Consider the following 19,114-nt stretch of genomic DNA (forward strand, 5'->3'; position numbering starts at 1 on the left):
AACGCTGAAGAGCAGCTGGCCAGGGTTACCAGAGACTTGAAGAAAAGGGCCGAGGATGACGCGAAGATGGTTACCTCTAAAGAGGGAGGTTCGGGAGAAGGCAGAGAAGGTCGAGACAGAGAAGAAGGAAATAGGAGAAAAGGGTTGAGAAGACCTAGAAGCTAGGTACCGAGGGAGATCAAAGAAGAGAAGGAAATACAGAGGCAGGAGCAGGATAATATGCCACAAACACGTTTGGTTGGGGCGCCTGTGCTCGGCTGTGAAGACATGGCAATCATTGCCAGCCAGTGTCAGGACAGTGAAGTCGTCGCGGCGGACGAAACCGGAATGGTCAACGAGCTTGATACGCTTCTGCGGTTGAGCTGCGATGTACCGCTACATGGTCGAGTGCGCGACAATGACATCGGAAGCAGGTTGAGAGGAGCGGAGCGCTAGAAGGGGCGTAACCACCATGTCGATCACTAACCCGCTACGAAACGATCCCCCGGCAGCACCAGCTATAGTCGATGTGGGATTGAGACCCACGACCTCAGGAGGAACACTCCTGCGCGCTACCGCGCCCATCGACATCACAGGCCGGCACCACCACACGCTATCTACTCATCATCCTCTCCACGAGCGAGCGAAGCTCATCCAACTTCGCATCCATGGCGTCCAGCTTTCCGTCGACAGCGCGGCGCCGTGGGGCGGGGAAGAGCGAAGTCTGATGGAAGAAAGCCGGTAAATTGCCCCCAGGGAACGGGGATGTTCGGAGATGAGGGGTTAGCGAGGCGGTACCAAGGGAGTTCGTCCTCGTGTTCATGGGAGGATGCCTTGCGCTTGAGGGATATTGGCGTTGGGATTACGGTGCAATGGCCAGAGCTGATGGTTGGCAATCTGGTGGTTGTGGCAGATGACGTGGAATACCCGTCCTGGGGTGAATAGCAGATGAAATTCAGGCATTGATCTTTGATGTTCAGCGCTTTATCTTGCCAGTCCCTTGCCGCCAACACATTATGAAGTGTCTGTACATGGTCGTTGGGCGCGGCGATTTTGTCTTCGTACCGCCGTCGGCAGGATTGGTCCCTGAGGCGCTTTCCGAAGCAAAGTTCGAGGAGGATGATGTCTAGGTAGTTGGTCGAAAGAGGAGCCTTTCCGCACGGGTGGTCCCTGGCTGTGGTTTGGTGTCTTGCCTACAAAGGTGTGTTGAACGTAGGGTTCGTTCAAAAAGACCGGCTTGTCTTCGGCGAGTAAGTGTGGGGGGGAGTTTGGATCTACGAGGGAGATGATGCCCGTCCTAGTGATGGTCCTGGGAAGCGTTATACACCACAGTAAGAAAACCAAATTGAGGTTAAAAAAAATCCCACTTCTTTTTTGTTTTCACGAGTCCATGTGAGCGACTCAGTGATGATAGCTATCCCAACTCAATTCTTTTCCCACTGCCAGTCCTTCCAGGAATGAATCATACCCATCAATTATCCTCGAAGTTCAACCCCTTACGCACCCTGGCGAAGTCTGCACAGAGGCCTTCCCCTCTCCAACACCTTGGCGTTGCAGGTCAACCTCGAGTCCTCAATGCACGTCAATCGCTCGCCGCCTATTCATTATGATGTCTTGATTAGCATTCCATTCTTCTCTTTCCATCATCTCCCAACCGTCACAGTCACTACCAAGAAAGTACTCACAGTTGTTAACACCTGCAGGCACACATCTGCCCGACTGGCCATTGACCTTGCAAACATCCTGCTTCAAGCTGGTGTTGGCGACGCAGCAGCCGCCGTTGGGGACGGGGCGGCCGGCGTTCTGGCGGGCAAAGATGTCGCGGCGGAGAACCGAGGTGTCGGACTCGATGACGGCGGCGTTGACGGAGAGAGCCGTGAAGAAGAGGGAGGTGAGGATGGTGAATTTCATTTTGGCGGTTTGGAAGATTTGACTGGTCGATGGTTGGTGGTGGTAGAGGTAGTAATGGGTATTGGGACAACCTGGCTGGTTGTTGACGAGAAGTGGGATGTAGAATGAAAGGACCGGCCGGCGGTTAGTTGAAATGAAGTTTGATGAGTGAATGAGTGAGTGTGTTGATGAGGGACGTGAGTAATGGACAGGACGCGAAAAAAGGTTGACTTTATACCAGATTCCCAACGTCCCCGAGGAGGCGACAAAAGGACCAAGGACATGATGTCACCCTATTACCTCCTGTCAGTCGGAGTAATGGCTTGGGTTCGGTTACCTAGGTTAGGGAAGACTTTTGGAAACGGTACCGAGGCCCCTGTCCGTGGTACATACCTGCAGGAGTGATCAAGATCCCCAGATTGACAGCCTGGGGTGGTGCCGAGTGAAGGTTAGTAACCCATCCGCCTCCTTGACGCCGGAAACAGTCAGTTCCCGAATGACAGGTACAGCGCTTGAGCCCAAGCGGGAGCCGAGGGTAACTTGACGGAACGGTGACAGGGCGGTGACAGGCGGCTAACCCCCAACCGAAGCGACATCTTAGAGGGGTGATGTTGCAACAGGAGGCGTTAGACATGGTAGCATCGCCAGATCGCGAGGCCCCTTGTGGTGGTTTGGCTGGGCGTCTTGAAGCCCTACAAGTGTAGGGGCTCAGGGGGTGCTGTTAGGGGTTGTGTTCGTGTCGCAGGTGCCCCACCTTCCGTATTGGTCAATAACACCCCCTCTTATTGGCTGTACCTGGAAAAACGGTGTTCTTGGCAGGGGACAGCCTGGGGACAACCGAGGAAAGAGACAATTCAGACGACGGTGACATTGTTGAAGCCTACAAGTAGAGGGAATCAGCTACGACGAGGTAGAGTTAGAAAAACAAAAAGTCAATTGGCTATTATAACCTGGAGCAATAACGATAAAGATTGGCAACAACACAAAAAAGTGGAGTGTTTATTCTGGTGCCCCTCCTCGTCCCCAACCCCTCTGTCTTCCCTTTCGCTTTTTTTACTCTCATCTGATCGCTTCTCCCACCGGGCATCTCTCCCTTTGCCACATACACATCAAGCCACGATGCCTCAAGCTCCAATCTGCGCGCCGTCAACCCCCGTGCTAAAGTGACTCTTCGTCAGCAACCACTGCTCCATCGTCAACATGCCCGGGTGGTCCCTCCTCCTCGCCTCAATGTCAGCCTTGTAGCCCTCGCTCGCGAACCAGCCAATCATCAAGCCAAGCTCCCTGGCAACAAAGGTCAACAGACTTCCGGCAAACGAGTACGTCAGCGGCATCGGATACCCAGTCGCCTTGGAGAAGGCCCTGCTGAGCTGCTCAATCGTCAACTCATCCCCCGCCAGCCCGACCGCCGTGTGATTCCAGTCCTCCGGGGCGTCAAACACCTTGGCTGCAAAGACTCCGATATCGTGCACCGCAATCCACTGCAGAGACTTCCTGTTCTCTCCCAAGTGGTTCTTCAGCCCAGTCAAGAAGAGGCTCGTCGGCATGCCGGGCTTGAGGTTGTCCATGAACGCCACGGGCCTCAGAATAGTCCAGCCCATCCTGGATCCAGGCTGCTTGCCGCACGTCACATTCAGATAATCCTCAATGATCTTCTTGGTCTGGAAGTGCGGGATAGGCGTCGAGTTCTCCCAGCTTCTGGCATCGCCGCCGCGTTCAACAGAGCTGTACACAAAGTGCTGAACACCGTTGGCAATGGCTCCGTCAATGAGGGCCTTGCCTTGCTTGACCTCACCGTCAAAGGTCACGCCGGGACCCATGGAGACTTGAACCGAAAAGACGCCCCAGATGGGGAGTTGCTGATCGCCTGCGATGATCTTGGCCGACTCGAAGAGGGCCGGCACATTCTCGAGGTTGCCTTCAACCAGCTTGACGCGCGGGTAGCGCTTGACGAGGTCAAGGGCGGCAGGGCTGTCGGCTTTGCGGGTGACGGCGAGGATGGAGAACTTCTCGCCGGACTTGTCGAGGTCCATGAGGGCGTCAATGACGGCACCGCCTTGTTGGCCGGTGGCACCGGTGACGAGGATGGTTTTCTTGGTCATTGTGGGGGGCGTGTCAAGTGTGCCGATGCTAGATTGACAGGTTGTGTTCGATGACAAATGTCAGAGTTGAAAACGAGGAAGAGGACTCGAGTGAGTGCAAATGCGAGAATCTCCTTGAGTTTCCTGTTAGCCACTGCAAATTTCTCAAGTCAGAGTTTCTTGGATCAGGTAACCAAATGGAACACAAAGTTGTGAGGGCAGTGTTAGTTCCCATGACCGACGACACTGCATTGTCACGCTGACATGAAGATTCCAACGGAGTGGCAGTGGCCACCGCAGCATCCGGGACTGCACCTACACAGACACATCCAGGGAGACGACGTTGAACTTGGACCATTTTGGAATCTCGCAACTGCCAACTGCCAACTCCCATCAAGGAAACGACACCGGCATTACATTGCGTGACCTGCATTCTCACCTTCCCTAGCGCCATTTTTCGGGCTTCAACCCTTCTTCAAATGCCTGCAACACATCATTTACATGCCTGAGTGTGGTTTTCTGGTATTATACCGCACGTACTGGGCATGAGGATGGGCGCAGAGCATGCACCAACATGGGGGCAGGGGCATATACGAGGTCTTGGACTGCACGAGCCTCTTCCCCCCCCCCCCCCCCCCCCCCCAGGACTAGGTTTAGCGATGCACGAGCCCAGATGAGTTCAGATTGGAGAACCCTTCACCCGTCATGTGGTACCTCCTTGCATCTGTCAAGGAAGAAAAGAAGGCAGTGAGCAGCATCTCGGGTCCGGTTGATCACCGCCCTCCACGAAATTACTACTATGCTTCTTCTTCGCCCAGAGCCAAAGCTTGCTGAGCCTGTCTCGCACTCACCCTGACAGCCACTTGACAGCTTTTGCAGTGTTCACATGGACCTCATTTCAGGCTTTCGCTTGAACTAAGCCACGTCGTCGCCGCCTAGTCTGTACGTTGTTTGCGCTAACATAAACGGCAAATCTTGAACATCGTCAACCCGACACCAACAACCACATACCCTCTTATTGACCCAAGTTATCCAGCCCTTATCAAGGAGGCAATCATCACCCATCAACTATCGCCATTTATCACAATAGCGAAGTATCACCGATCTTGACAGACATTTGTCGGAACACTCAAGCATTCATCCTCACCAACCGCCAAGATGGCATCGCCCTCCACTCCACCATCTTCTGATCCCACTCTGGAACACTCCATCCAACACCATGTCTATTCCGGCTTACCCCATCCCCAGTCCGTCGCCGATACACGCCTCAAGACCCTTCGTCGCCTGCTCAAAGGCTACAGCTCCCTCTCTGCACCTACTCTCCTTCAACCCCTCAGTCCGAATTTCACTCACGAGGTTCTTCCCCAATCCTTGGGCATGCCAGTGAGGGGCAAGGAGGACTTTGCGCACCATGCCGCCATGGTTTTCTCAGCATTCCAGAGCCTTGAGATGAAGCCTACAGAGCTGTGGGAGGATCCGGACAGAGGGGGGGTGATATTGAGGTGCGCAATGGAAGGGATCTTGAAGACCCAGGAGAAGCCTGAAGGCGAGAAGGGGGAGGGCAAGGCTGAAGAGGGTGGGAAAGTCGGGATGGAGGCCAAAGAAGAGGTCACTCCCCAAGTGGATATGGAAGACGTGTACAACCCTGATGGACACCTAAGTAATATCTTGGGAGACCTAGCAGAGTCACCCGAAATTCCAGAGACACTCCTGAGTCCCATCACCGAAGTCACCGAACCCGGTTCAGAAATCCCTCCTCTTTCCTCTCTCAGTCTCTCCAACCCATCGACATTTTCTTGCCACGAAGAAGAACAAGAACCAACGTTGTCTTCACCCCCAACATCATTAGAAGATGCACACCCTTCACCCCCATCACCAACACCACCAATCCTAGAAGAGCCGTCATTTCAATCTCAACAAGACAAATCCACAGATAAAGAGACAATCCACTGGAACAACGAATGCCTCCTCATCATCTCCTTCACCCCCTGCGGCTCGCAAATCTCCAAAATCCAAGAATTCGTCGACTCCGCCAAAGCAGTCGAGATGAAGAAGAAACATGCGCCCAAAGGCTTCGACGAGGCTTCAGCACCTCCCCCACCCACTTACAAACCCGCCACATACCTCGACCTCGACACCCTCAAACTCAAAGACGGAGGAGGTGGATGTCGCGGGTCCGGAGTTCATCACCATCACCATCATCACATGCCTCACATGCGGCACTCATCAGTGACTGTCACTGAACTTCCCCCGTCGCCGGTACAGAGTCTGGACTCCTCGGAGGGGGGAAATCGGGGGGGTTCGCCAAGTAAAGTAATGGGTTGTGAGACCTTGCATACACTCAGACATGGACATCAATTGGGGATGGACAGGCCAGTTCAATATCCCATGCCCATGAACGGTCTAAACAGTCTAGACACGTCCGACACATTCAGTACTACGACCGAGTACCCTTCTTCCAACCAAAACTCGCCGCTAAGGTGTCTGGTTGATCGGTCGGCTGAGACTTCAGGTCCTCCATCTACCAGTGATGCAGATGCGGAAGAAGCAGATTGTACACCGAAATGGAAGAAATTGCGATTCGCTACTACCAAAAGCACAAGCCCAGCCAAGGGACCCGAAGCTTTTAATTCTGGTTCTGGTTCTGGTTCTGGTTCTGGGCATGTTCATGTCTCTAGTTCGGGATTGTGGTGGTCGTCAGGTGATCTAGTTGACCATGAACATGGAAGTGGAGAGAACAAAGGTTGGAGCGGCACCATTGTTGACACAATCGAGGTTATCAACCAATTTTTTCCTTCACGGCTACTTCCTGTGCAGTTGGACGGCCGGACTGGGCAGGTGGCTGTCAAGAGGGAGTGGGTTTCGGGAGCAGCGACTTTTGTGGCGGGGGTTGCGCTGGGGAAATTTTGGTTTGGAGGTGGGAGAGGGGGAGGGAGGGTGGGGTGATTCCTCAGGTACGGCAAGACAAGAGAAGAAGAAAAAAAGGAAAAAAAAAAAAAAAAAAAAAAGGGAAAGGAAAGACAACGGACAAGAAGACAAGTAGTATGTTATTGACGGAGATACACCAGCCTGGTATTTGACGACTCAAAGGCGAGAGGTTTTCTATGTCTGTTAAGCTCCTTACAAGCATTATTTTCCTTCGTCATCAGTAGATTTACTCACTAAGAATTACCCGGGCAAAGACGCCCGTCTGGTGGCCATGTTGGTCCTCGGTAGTTCGGCAGTACATGGTACCAGTAGACTTGCAGAATCAAATAGTCAAATGGAACACCTTCAGACATGATTAGTTCGTCCTTGTGCAAAATGTAAGAGAGAAAGAACTCTGTTACTTGGCGATCCTGGGAAGATAAGGGTCATCAGGATGCCACTGCAATAAACTTCTACGGCCAAGTCACTGGTCTGAACCTTGTCTTCGCCAAACCGTATTTCTGATTTAATCATGAGGCACAGCTCGTATTGTACTTGAACACTCCTAATTATCCCCATTAATGACCGTTTGTTGCCCATGTGTCTACACCATACACATTACACTCTGCTGTTTTCCTTATCGTCTCAATACATTGTGAAACAAACCTGTCTCGTCGTCCTCATGACAAACAATCCTCGTCGCAACCCAGCCTCTCCCCAAATAAAAATCATAGCATGTTGTCATCTCCAGTGATCCTCTTCTCCCCTTCCCTCGCTCAATAACCTTAAATCCTCCCCCCGGCACCGGCACCGGCCCTCAACGTAGTCCACAACGCCACACTCCCCGCCACCGCCGGCATCACCAGCCTCACCAGATTCAATTTCGCCCACTTCCTAGCATAGTACTCCGCCAGCGACGCATCCGTCTTGTTCTTGTCCCCCTCTCTTCTATTCAACCCTTCAATCTTGGCATTGATCGGCTGCATATTGACCGCACTATGCACGACCGTGATCAAATGGCACAAGGCACTAATGGCATAAAACTTCCATGCGTTGTTGTTGTTGCTACCCGAGGTGACAGTGGTGGAGGAAGAGGAGGAGGAGAAAGAGCGAGAATAGCTGGCCCAGGCGGCGTAGCCGTAGCCGATGATGCCAAAGGTGGAGATGGGGCGGAAAAAAACGTTGCCGACACGCCAGAAGACAGGCCATTGTTGGCCGAGGTGTTTGGCGGCTTGGGGGTGGGAAGGGGAGGAGGGGTGAGGAAAGTTGATGAGGAGGGCGGGGACGCCCATGAAGGATTGGGTGATTGCGTTGCCTGGTGGGGAGAAGGAAGTTAGTTGGTGGCTATGTTTTGGAAGGGAGGAAGGGAGGGAGGGAGGGGCATGATGGCAGAACGGAACGAAACGTACCGAGGAGGATGAAGGACATGGCAACGGTGGTGCCAACGATGGCCTCGGTGGGGATTAGGCTGGAGGAGGAAGACATGGCGGCTATGGAGATTGCTGTATCTGCCTTTCGTGGTGAGTTGTAACTGTGTTGTTGGTGAGTTATCAGAAAGGAAGTTCGCGATGTTCACAATGTGGATTGTCAGAGTTCAAGTCAGCTGCATGAAGGAATTCGGTCTTGATCGCTGAAGGGAGCGAGGGAGAGAACCCCTCCTTTCCTAGTGCCGGCAGTCCATGTGATGCCGTGGAACCACTGCACCCTTCGCCTGTCTCCGGCCGGCAAACCTTGTGCAACGATTGATACTTGCAGGTAAGTAGCGATGTACCTCGCGGTAGATAGGAAGGAGCAAATGCAGCTCTTTCCTGTGAAACTCGGTATAGCAGAGCACATTTCAAGCGTGGTTGACAGATGAGAAGGCGCAATTCGACTCAAATTGATTCGTTGCTCGTCTTGGCAAAAGTCACAGAGAACTTCATCCGCGGCGTGTCATGCTGGGCAGTGCAGAGCGCAGCAAAAATACCTGTTGACCTGTACCTTGACATCGATGTCAGTCTTGAAATCAAGAAATGTCGGACTTGGCCACAAATCCCGTTTCCTGATCCGCCTCCTCATCGGGTATATGATCTTGCCCCTGGGCACTTTCCATTACTTTTGGGGGCGTTGGTCTATGGCACTCCGGGGAATCTGGTGGTAAGACACATGAGACAAAAGTTGTCGTGTACAAAAGTTCAAGTGTTCAATATGATACCAATGGCATACAGAATTATGACAGGAATGAAGCTTGGGAGTGAAGACACTGAAGGGCATCGTAATAAACTGTTGATTTCTGGTGATGGAGATCTGGACTGGCTACGCGAAGAGAGTGGGTGTTGCAAAGCCAGCTCAAATCACCGCAACTAACTTGGGCTAAACCACAACGGTTTCGGTCTCTCTTTGGAGTTCTAGGACGCTTAATTGTGCAGCCCGAGTGCTGTCAAGGCCCGACATGACGAGCGTCGAACTCGCCTGATCCGTCCAAGCCGCTTAGGCCAATGCATTGCAATGCGTTAGGCACCGCGTCTCACGGTTCTTTTGGGTTATAAATAAAGGTTGTGATTGGTCTAACGAGCTCACTCACAGTTTGCAACCGTGATGCCTAACTAAATACTGTAGCTGGTGGTCTGTACGCCGATGCGCACCTTTTATAATGCTCCCCCTTTTCCCCAAGGGTACTACCGTATACCTGAAACTAATTAAATACCTAACTAAACTAACGAAAATAAACTTAATAATCCTTCAATAATATACAATCTTAATTATCTCTCAAATTAATATACCTCCATCTTTAATACCTTCTTACTACAATCTTATACTAATTCCAATTAATAGTATTAATAAAAGAACTACCGGCTATATTTAGACGGGGCCGGTTGTAAGCGTTGGGCTGCGGTAGGTTGTATATTGAAAATACCCTAATTTTTAATAATATTAAACTACTCGACCTATATAATTAATAGTCCGATAACCTAATTTAACTATATTATTACCATATATAACTAATAGCCTTTAATAGTACACTAGGATTATACCAATTTAATAATTAATTCCCTAATAAATAAAATTCCGACTATAGTACTAAATAAACCAGCGACTATTCTAAGTATCTACTACGTAATTATCCCTATTATTCTAACTACTATATTTAATAATTTCAAATTATTAATAATAATAACGTACACCTATTTAAAGATACTACAGGGGCCTTATACATTACTATTATATATATTACAATTCGCTATAGCTAGGGTAGTTATTGTATTTTGTAAATAAATACGTATTTCGCCGTTACTTTCGCTATTACTATTAATTTCAATTTTAACCTCGGTTGTATGTTAAAACTTACTAAGAATATATACTAAGCGGTCTATATTACTACTTATTAAAAGGATTTTAAATTCATTAGTAAATAAAGCTCTATATATATCTATTTTATATAATAATTATCTAATTACTATTTTAATTATTTTAATTAATTTTACATAGATAGGTCCTTAATAAACTATATTACCTTATTTATTCAATTGGATTTAATCCGGGTAATTATAGTATTCGTTAATTATAGCTACAAACTCTATTATCCCTAATAAATCTTAACGAACTATTATACTTCTATCCTACTTTACTATATATATAAGCTTAGCCCTTAATAGGAGGGTTACAATTAATTTCTTTTTTATTATAATATTCACCAAAATTTCTACCAATTCCTATTTAATATTAGTACCGACTGTATAAATTCTAATATAATTATTATTCTATTTTACTATAGTAAATTATATCCAATTTACCCCAAGGTTTTTTAAAGTCTAATATAAGTTTATTATACAAAAAAAATATAAATAATTAACTATAACTATTATAAAGTAAAACCCTAGTCTATAGTATTTAATAATATTATTTCGATATATAAATTGGCCGGAGGGAGGTATAAAGAAATCTAGCTCCCTAATATAATATTCTAAAACAATACGTACAATATATAGGATCCTTTTATTAAAATAAAATATAATAAGCCTCTACAATTCGCAAATTAGTTTTAGTTTTAAGTATTTTCGTTCGGGTATTATTAATACCTATAGTCGGCGATAAATATATAATTCTCTTTTTCCAAGAATAATAATTAATGCTAGCTTACCCTATACCGGTATAGTAGTTTATTTGATATATAGATTGCCGGCGTATACAATAGGCCTACCTAAGTTATTAAGTATTAAATTATTATTATAACCATTAGGGTATTCTTAGAAAGGGTATTCTTATATATCAATCTCGTCCATCCTATCGGTAGTATATATATAGATAGATCGTACAATATTAAAGTCTAGGAAATAGCGGTATAATAATAATAATAAAGTTATTTTAATATAGTAACGATATTTATAATATCTCCCTCTTTTTTTAATAATCCGGTCGTACTTTTAGTATTAATAATTATATTAATTATGATAAATAATAGTAAGAGAGTATAAAAAAATCAATATCGGTTATAAGCCCTATAATATTTGCGCTTTAATACTCCTTATAGTCTGTTATTAGTATTATTAATATAATAATTTTAATAATAATTCTAATAATAATTCTAATAATAATTCTAGTAATGTAATAGCTTCTAAATCCTTTAATAAATACTTTTAATTCCTTTTATTCCATTCCCTTACTCCTCTTTTTCTTATTTTCCTCCTATTATATATTATATTAATATATTTATATTCCCTTCTTTATTTTATTTTACAATCGTACCCGTTTATTCTCTCTCTCCTCCTCCCTATTCTTAATAATTACTAATCCCTCTATTAAATTAATTCCTTCTAATATTATTATTACTAATTCCTTTATTTATTTAACCTCCCTTTCTAACTTTATACTCTTCTAAAAATCTATTTCTTTTATTAAATCTACCTTTCGTATTTCGTTAGCTAATTACAATTTAATATTATTTATATATACTTTCCTAACTTTCTTCCTTATATTTAAATTAATTATTTTTAATAATACTAGCAATACTACCTCTATTACCTCCTAAGGCCCTATCTACTTTAATATAAATACTAGCGCCCTCGTATTATTATCCACCCTCTTAGCCTATCCTTTCGTTCGTATATATCCTAATTTTATATTTTTCGTCCCTATAATTAATTCCTATACTAGATCCCTTATAGTATATAGGTTATTAAATAATATATTTCCTATCTCCCTAATTCGTTTTTCGTTCTAATCTTTCCGTATTGTCTCTCCCTCTTCTATTCGCTAATCCTCTATATCTTCCTTACTCACATCTTTACTATTACTTATAAAATCTAAGATTCTCCCTACATTTATTACTATTAATCCTGCTACTACTTAATTAATTACTATTAATCGCTATTCTATTTACTAATCTAATAATAATTATAATATATTATATTTACTTCCTACCCTTACCCAACTATTAAAATTAATTACTAATTCTTCTAATACTAATAGCCAATCCTCTAAATCTAGATAATTCTATTCTCTCGCCCATTTACGTATCTCTACTTTTAATAATTTCATATAAAATTCAATTAAATTATAAGACCAAGGGCTATATATAAGTCTATATATTACCCTTATACTATAATCCCTAAACAACCTCCTTATTACCCCTAATAAAAAATATATAGTATTATTATTATATATTTCCTCCGGCCATCCCAGTACCGGTATTGTCCGCTTCTACACTTGGATAGTTCCTAAACTAATCGGTTTACTTATTATTATTACAATTAGGAATTGTAAAAAATAGCAGACCTATTATCACGGGCAAAGGGTAGGTGGTAGATGTGATTATACGTAATTATACGAAGGAGAAAGGAAGAGAAGTGTAGCCGAGTGCCCAAAAGGCTGGCCTTATAAAGGCAACCGCCGGCGGGTCTAACAGACCCGCGGCGGGCAGCGTTCTAACCAATTAACTGCCGGCAATAGTCGGCTTACCGGCGGTAATAACAGCGTACGGCAGTCTTAGAAACTGCTATACGCTGGCACCAGGCACAAGGCACACAGGCTAACCCTATAATACTTCCTTAGATTAAAAGAAGCTATATAATTGATTAATATTATATAAAATAATAGAAATCCCTATTAAACGAGCAGTCCGCTCTTAAAAAAATCCTTATTACTACTAATAGTTATCGTTGTAATTTCCGCCGCGGAGCTAAAACCTCCCGCTCTACCTCCTTCTTTTTCTCCTTCCGCTTTTTTTCCGCCGCCGCCTAGGCCGGTGGGTATAGCGCTTCCGGGTATTTATTATAAAAGGCCTATACTATATTAGGGGCTATAAATATATTAGCGTACAGTTACTATAATAGTATATATAGGAATACCTAAATTATAAAATATTCCTAACGGCCCTTATTATTCTTTTAATATCCGTCTATCCTCTCAAATTTATATTTAATAGAGTCCTCCTTATTATTAATCTTTTTTATAATTTAATTATAGTTAATACGAATATTTTATTCCTCCGAATTTATTTATTCTAAGAGACCCTCTTTATTTTATAATTTAATTTTATTAATATAGAATATTGGGTTATACTTTATATTAATTAGAAATTTGAATATTATTTAATAGTTATTTACTTTAAGAATTTTAAAAGGGCCTTTAAAGAGAGGTATAAATTTAGCGTAGGGGCGGCTAATATTAAAATTCTTAATATTAAGAAGGACTTTATTTCTTACTTTATATTTTAAAGCGTCCGACTATTGAACGTTCGTATTATTTTTATAATATTATTATATTTAATAGGCCTAATTAGTAACGAAATTTAAAACTCTTTTAAAATAGTTAGCTAATTCGTTAATTTTAAAATATTCTATTTATTATATTACTAATATTTCCAGCGGGTATAATTTTACTAGTTTAATACTTATATAAGGGTAAAATCTATAATTAATAAAGAAAGGGGAGATACCGGTAATTTTAAATACTAGATTATTATTAGCGAACTCTATAATTGGTAATTAATTTACTTAATTATCTTAAATTTAATTAATATAAAAACGTAGATATTTTTCTATTTCTATATTAATATATTTAATCTAACTATTAGTAATAGGGTAGAAAGTAGAGGAGGGTTTAAAAGTAACCTCTAATTATAATAATAAAGTTTTTTAAAATTATAAAATAAATTAAGTACTATAATCGGAAATAATAGAGTCCGGTAGATTATAAATATTATAAACCTTCTTAATAAAACGCTCTATTAATTTTTCTACTATTAAACCGACGGTAGGAATATAGTATTTTATTTTAATTAGACGGTCGATAATAATTATAATATATTTAAATTCTTATCCGTAGTATAGGTATAAAATTAATAGAGTAATATAATTAATAGAAATATCCTTCTATAGTACGAATAGCACTACTAACAGTTTTAAAAAATTATAGGGGGCGTATTATAATAGTTTAAATTTAGTATATACTAAATACGCCTTATAATATAACCTAACAGTAGTATATATCCTTAATTAAAAGAAGGATTATAATAGTAATAAATAGGTTTTTTCGTAGCCCGGGTGTCCGGCCGACGGTAAATTGTAAATATAGTAGAGGAGTAAAAGGTAAAGTTCTATATTAGTAGGGTCGATAAGGATAGTACTATAAAAGTACGCCCGTCCTTAGATTGCTCGGTATTCGGCGAATAGTGAAATGGCGAGAAAACCACAACAACAATACCAACACTACCACGACCAACACGATATATAAGGATTATAATTCTTAGCTATCTAATTAGGTAGAGTGGTAGATAATTTTTAAATCTTTTTAAATGGTCGAGATGGGAGGTATTAAGTTAGATACAACTTATTAGAGTTACGTATTTGTTGAATGGCTTAATGTTTAGTTTTCGCCGGAAAATGAGGGTAATTATCGGATCTTTTTATATTTTTCTTTCGGATATAAATAGGAATACGAATGAGTATTTCCCTAAGAAGGATAAAGGATTACTTAGTATATTAAATAAATAAAGATAAATAATTAGCGATTATTAAAAATTAATTTTATATAATTAAGAATTGTTAAAGAGTTAGAAATTAATTATTTAGTTTAATAAAAGGTTTATGTTCTATTGATTTTTTATTTTGTTTCTTTATGTTCGATCTTTTTTTTTTTCTATTCTTTTTCTATATTAATTGTTTAGGTTTTTTCAATTTAGAAAGTACTTCCCTGATCTTGTATATTTTGAAAATTTTTGAAAAAAATTACTATTGAAAATTAATATATATATTCCTATATATTACCCTAAATTAAATTTTCCCTTTGAGTTTGCGATAAGTCCCCTAAATAGATTTACCTTTATATATATATATATATATAATTAGTACCTTCCTTTATTATTTCTATTACTCTTATATCTTTTCTTATTTTTAGTAATTAAATATTTTTTTTAACGCTTTTAGTAAGGAGATAGTTATTTGTTCTTTAAATAATATTATCCTAGGTTATTCTAATAAATTGTAAAGGTCCTTATAATTTTGAACGAATATTTAGATTAAATCTTTCTTTAAATTCTATTGTAATTTAGGAAGGGTTATTAGAATTATATTTAGGAAGGTTATTTAAATTGTATTCTATATAGTAAATAGGGTAGATTAAAGAGTTTACTATAAATTTATATAAATTAAAATTAAATAGTATTACTATTTGTAGTTAATTAATTATTAGGCTTTAGCTAGTAATAGGAATTTTTCTAATTGAGTAAAAACTCTTAGATCCGGATGTTGGGGATAATCCTTATTGCGATATAGGTACGGAGTTTAATGGTGTACGCTTATATTGAGAGGAATTGGAGGGAGTAGACGGGTTTGAAGGTTTCTTAAGATTTAAAGAGATTAGTAATTGATTAATCTTTTTTACTTAAATAAATATTTATATTAAATTTATAAGTAATCCTAAAGTATTTAGTAGGTTAATACTTTTCGGAATTAATAGAGTTTTATTTTTTAATAATAGTTTAAAAGTTTTTATATTTCTAAGCGGAAGAGGAGTTTATAGTTATATACGATTTATTAGAATATTAATAGAAAGAGTTATAATTTCCCTAGGAGGGTTGGATATAATTAATATTAGATTTTAATATATTTAATTATTAATAATTAATTAAATAAAAGTATTTCATTTTTTAATTGAATAAAGATTAAGAGGTAACAATATTATTAAACGAAACGAAATTAGAAGAGAGGCTAATTGATTTATTATTTTTAAGTTTTGAGAATGAGTTATAATTTGTCGAAGCGGAGTTGGGGTTGGAATTGAATTTTAGGAAGAATTTGGGGGTAAATAAATATTATTTGAGGAAGAGATTGATTTTTTAATTTTTTTTTATTGTATTATAGAAGTAGGAGAAGAAGAGTTAGATAATAAAGAATTAAATAATAAAGAGTTTTTGTTATTATTTTTTTTAATAAGTTTGGTTGATATGTATTGGAATGGAGGAAGGTTAATTATAATATTAGGGCTATTATATAGTTGGTAGCGAGGAAAGATCTCTATGCCTCTAAGCCCTTATAATCAGTTTTCTTTAATTTAGGTAATATAATCCTTAAACTATACAAAACGCTAGGGCTTTTCTCTAGTACTATATATGTATTTGTTTTATTGGGAGAGGATATTATTAGATTTATTATTTATTATAAATAATACTTCTCTTAAAGGATTCTTAGGTAGGCTTTTAGGTTATTATTACTTTATCCGTAAGGTATTATAAATTATTTTCTAATATTATCGTATTATAATGTTTTTTTTCTACTTTTATTTAAATATTATATATTCTTTTAATACTGTACTTTACTTTTAAATTTTAGGTATAAGTATTTAAAAGTTTGGATTATATTCTACTAGTCTTATTCGTATAGCTTCCACCATTATTAATCTATAGATCCAGTCGAGCCGTTAGGAAGCGTTTTTATAAATATTTAGCGGTTTTGGGGCTAAGGGATAACTTCTGAATTAGGTTAGATAAATAATAGCTTCCCCTAATATGGTGTTGAATTTAGTTTAGGTTGACGCTAAGGGTGGTTGGCCTTTTGGTTGCTATACCTATTATATAGTTTAATAAGATAAGCGGTTGAAGGCATTAATTATTTAGATTTTTGGTAAAAAGTACGTATTTTTGTTTATTTAATTAATTCTTTATTAATTTTCTTCTTTGGATATTAGTAATTCATTATAGTATAGCTGCTACGTTTCAATATACTAAAAAGAATATATATTAGTATTTTGCGGTACCTCTAACGAATTTGAATAGGCTATAATTATAAGTCTTTTTACAGAATATTATTTATTTCTATTACTTGGTTTTAAGGATGGTATTTGTAGTAATTGTATATGGTATTGTAGAATGGCTAAAGAGTGTATTATAAATTCTATTTCTTTAGAATTTATTTCTAAAGTAGGTAATTTTAGTAAATTTAAGGTTGGATAGTATAGTAGTCGGGAGGTTTAGATTATAATTAATATTCTTCCTTTACGGTTTTATATTAGACTATTCTTTAAGGGTGAAATTAAGCTTTAGGTTGAATATCTTTAACGGGAAAGGGAATTGTATATTAGAAGTCTAGGGTTGGATTCCTCTAGTATATAAAGGTCGACGCGGTATTCTAGGACGGGAATTCTAGTATAGGAAATATATAAAAAAATTTTTCTCTAAGGGTAGTAGGGGTAGTTATTTCAAACGTCTTTAAACGTCTTGATTTTTTTAGTTTCTTGTATGTTACTGATTAGGAATGAGGTGAATTTAATAGTGTATAGGGAGATGGTAAGTGAAGTTTATAGGGAATGTTTCTTAGTATTATAATAATATATAATCCTTTTTGTCTTTTTCTTCCCTTTAAAAGGAATAATAATATTTATTCGGTTCCTTTCGTACGAAATAGTAAATTGATTAGAGTTCCTTATTTCCTGGCCTATATGTCGGTTTCTAATTTTTAGGCTTCCTTTTGGGTAAAATAATTTTAAATTTCCTATTATTCTATTATACTATTTAATATATTTGCCTTTTACTATTTTATTTAATTATATAATTTATAGTTTTTTTAATAGTATCTTCGTTAATTATAGGTTCCTCTAGGGTCTCTTTCGAATATAGTAAAGGAAGTGTCTCTTGTTTAATTATATTATAATCTGGTTTTAATTATATATTATTATATAAAAAGTATTTTTTAATTCTTTTAGTTGGGTAAGGGTTTGTAATATTAATTCTATCTAAGGTTTTTAAAAGGTATTTATATTTGGAAGTAATTTTTTTAATATAAAACGGGCTAAATTAATAATAGGTGAGTTTTCGAATTGAATTTATATTAATTTATTAAATATAATTATAAATTAATATTAAATCCCCTACTTATAATTTTGTAATATTAGGTTTGATTTTTCTTTTATTTATTATATTATAGTATTCTACGGCCTTCTGTTGTATCGTAGAAATTCGTTCGGCTGTAAGGGTAAATTAGTATTTATTATTTTAGAGTAAACGGGTTTTAGTAAATATTAAGTTGAGCCGGGCTTCTAGTAATCTATTATCCTATATATTATTTTATTATATAATTTTTTAAGAAGGTAAATTAAATTTAATTGGTAAAATAGGATTATATCCGTAATTAAAATAGAAGGGAGTAAAATTATAGTTTCCTTAGATTATAGTCTAATTTATAAATAAAATATAAGGTAATTAGGGTTTCTAATTAGATTTTATATTATTTATAATTTTTATTAGTATTATAGTAATTAGGAAATATTTAATTTTATTTATTCTATTTACTTTAGAGTTGTAGGGTAAGATTTTAATAAAAAGAATATTAAATTTCTTTAATAATTTTTTATAATTTTTATAGAATTCCGATCTGTTATTAACGATAATTAATAAGGGAAAGCCCTATTAATAAATAATTTATATTTTAATAAAGTAAGTAATATATTTCGAATTTATTATAAGGAGGATGTTTACTTTAATATAATTAGTGAAATTATTTTGCGTTTTAATTATTCTTATCTTTTTTCTATCTTTGCCCGGTATATATTAAATATTTAATATTTATTTATAAAATGGTTATAGTAATAAATTAATATATTAAAAGGTATTAATAAATTGTTTGGGATTTTATTTTTAATAATTTAAATAGGATTTAATATAGTTTTTTATATAGGAATAGATACCCTTCTATTAGTAGAAGTTGGTAATACGATAGTAAATTATTTTTCTTCTCTTATAGTTAATTTTATTATAATATTTGTAGAAGATAATATTGCGATTA

The 19,114-nt window shown here is 38.8% G+C and overlaps 4 protein-coding genes across 4 annotated transcripts; 1 reads left to right on the forward strand and 3 right to left on the reverse strand.

The window, feature by feature from the left end:
• Window positions 1-1,273: 1,273 nt before the first annotated feature.
• On the reverse strand, window positions 1,274-2,105 carry B0T23DRAFT_453960 (uncharacterized protein). The gene is made up of 2 exons (XM_062841193.1): window positions 1,665-2,105; window positions 1,274-1,576 (listed from the first exon to the last, which is right to left on the reverse strand). Exons 1-2 carry the CDS (start codon window positions 1,888-1,890, stop codon window positions 1,476-1,478), a joined length of 327 nt encoding a protein of 108 aa, XP_062693470.1. The 5' UTR covers window positions 1,891-2,105; the 3' UTR covers window positions 1,274-1,475.
• An 887-nt stretch (window positions 2,106-2,992) lies between these two features.
• On the reverse strand, window positions 2,993-4,166 carry B0T23DRAFT_442897 (uncharacterized protein; the record flags this gene model as incomplete). The annotated part of the gene is made up of 1 exon (XM_062840834.1): window positions 2,993-4,166. The coding sequence occupies exon 1, from the start codon at window positions 3,969-3,971 to the stop codon at window positions 2,994-2,996; it is 978 nt and encodes a 325-aa protein (XP_062693471.1). The 5' UTR covers window positions 3,972-4,166.
• A 942-nt stretch (window positions 4,167-5,108) lies between these two features.
• B0T23DRAFT_442905 (uncharacterized protein) lies at window positions 5,109-6,896 on the forward strand (the record flags this gene model as incomplete). Its single annotated transcript, XM_062840835.1, has 1 exon — window positions 5,109-6,896. One exon carries the CDS (start codon window positions 5,109-5,111, stop codon window positions 6,894-6,896), a length of 1,788 nt encoding a protein of 595 aa, XP_062693472.1.
• Window positions 6,897-7,359: 463 nt separating this feature from the next.
• Window positions 7,360-8,486, reverse strand: B0T23DRAFT_381013 (uncharacterized protein). The gene is made up of 2 exons (XM_062837239.1): window positions 8,267-8,486; window positions 7,360-8,172 (listed from the first exon to the last, which is right to left on the reverse strand). Exons 1-2 carry the CDS (start codon window positions 8,340-8,342, stop codon window positions 7,643-7,645), a joined length of 606 nt encoding a protein of 201 aa, XP_062693473.1. The 5' UTR covers window positions 8,343-8,486; the 3' UTR covers window positions 7,360-7,642.
• Between the last annotated feature and the right edge of the window lie 10,628 nt (window positions 8,487-19,114).

This window comes from Neurospora hispaniola, assembly GCF_033458365.1.
Source record: "Neurospora hispaniola strain FGSC 10403 chromosome Unknown B0T23scaffold_4, whole genome shotgun sequence".
Lineage (NCBI taxonomy): Eukaryota > Fungi > Ascomycota > Sordariomycetes > Sordariales > Sordariaceae > Neurospora > Neurospora hispaniola.

Excerpts from the sequence above, each read along its gene's own strand:
- B0T23DRAFT_453960 (XM_062841193.1), bottom strand. The coding sequence starts at position 1,890 with ATGAAATTCACCATCCTCACCTCCCTCTTCTTCACGGCTCTCTCCGTC. Across the intron at positions 1,577-1,664 it reads GCCTGCAGGTGTTAACAACT|GCGGCGAGCGATTGACGTGC; the intron begins GTGAGTACTTTC and ends CATAATGAATAG.
- B0T23DRAFT_381013 (XM_062837239.1), bottom strand. The coding sequence starts at position 8,342 with ATGTCTTCCTCCTCCAGCCTAATCCCCACCGAGGCCATCGTTGGCACC. Across the intron at positions 8,173-8,266 it reads CATGTCCTTCATCCTCCTCG|GCAACGCAATCACCCAATCC; the intron begins GTACGTTTCGTT and ends TCTCCCCACCAG.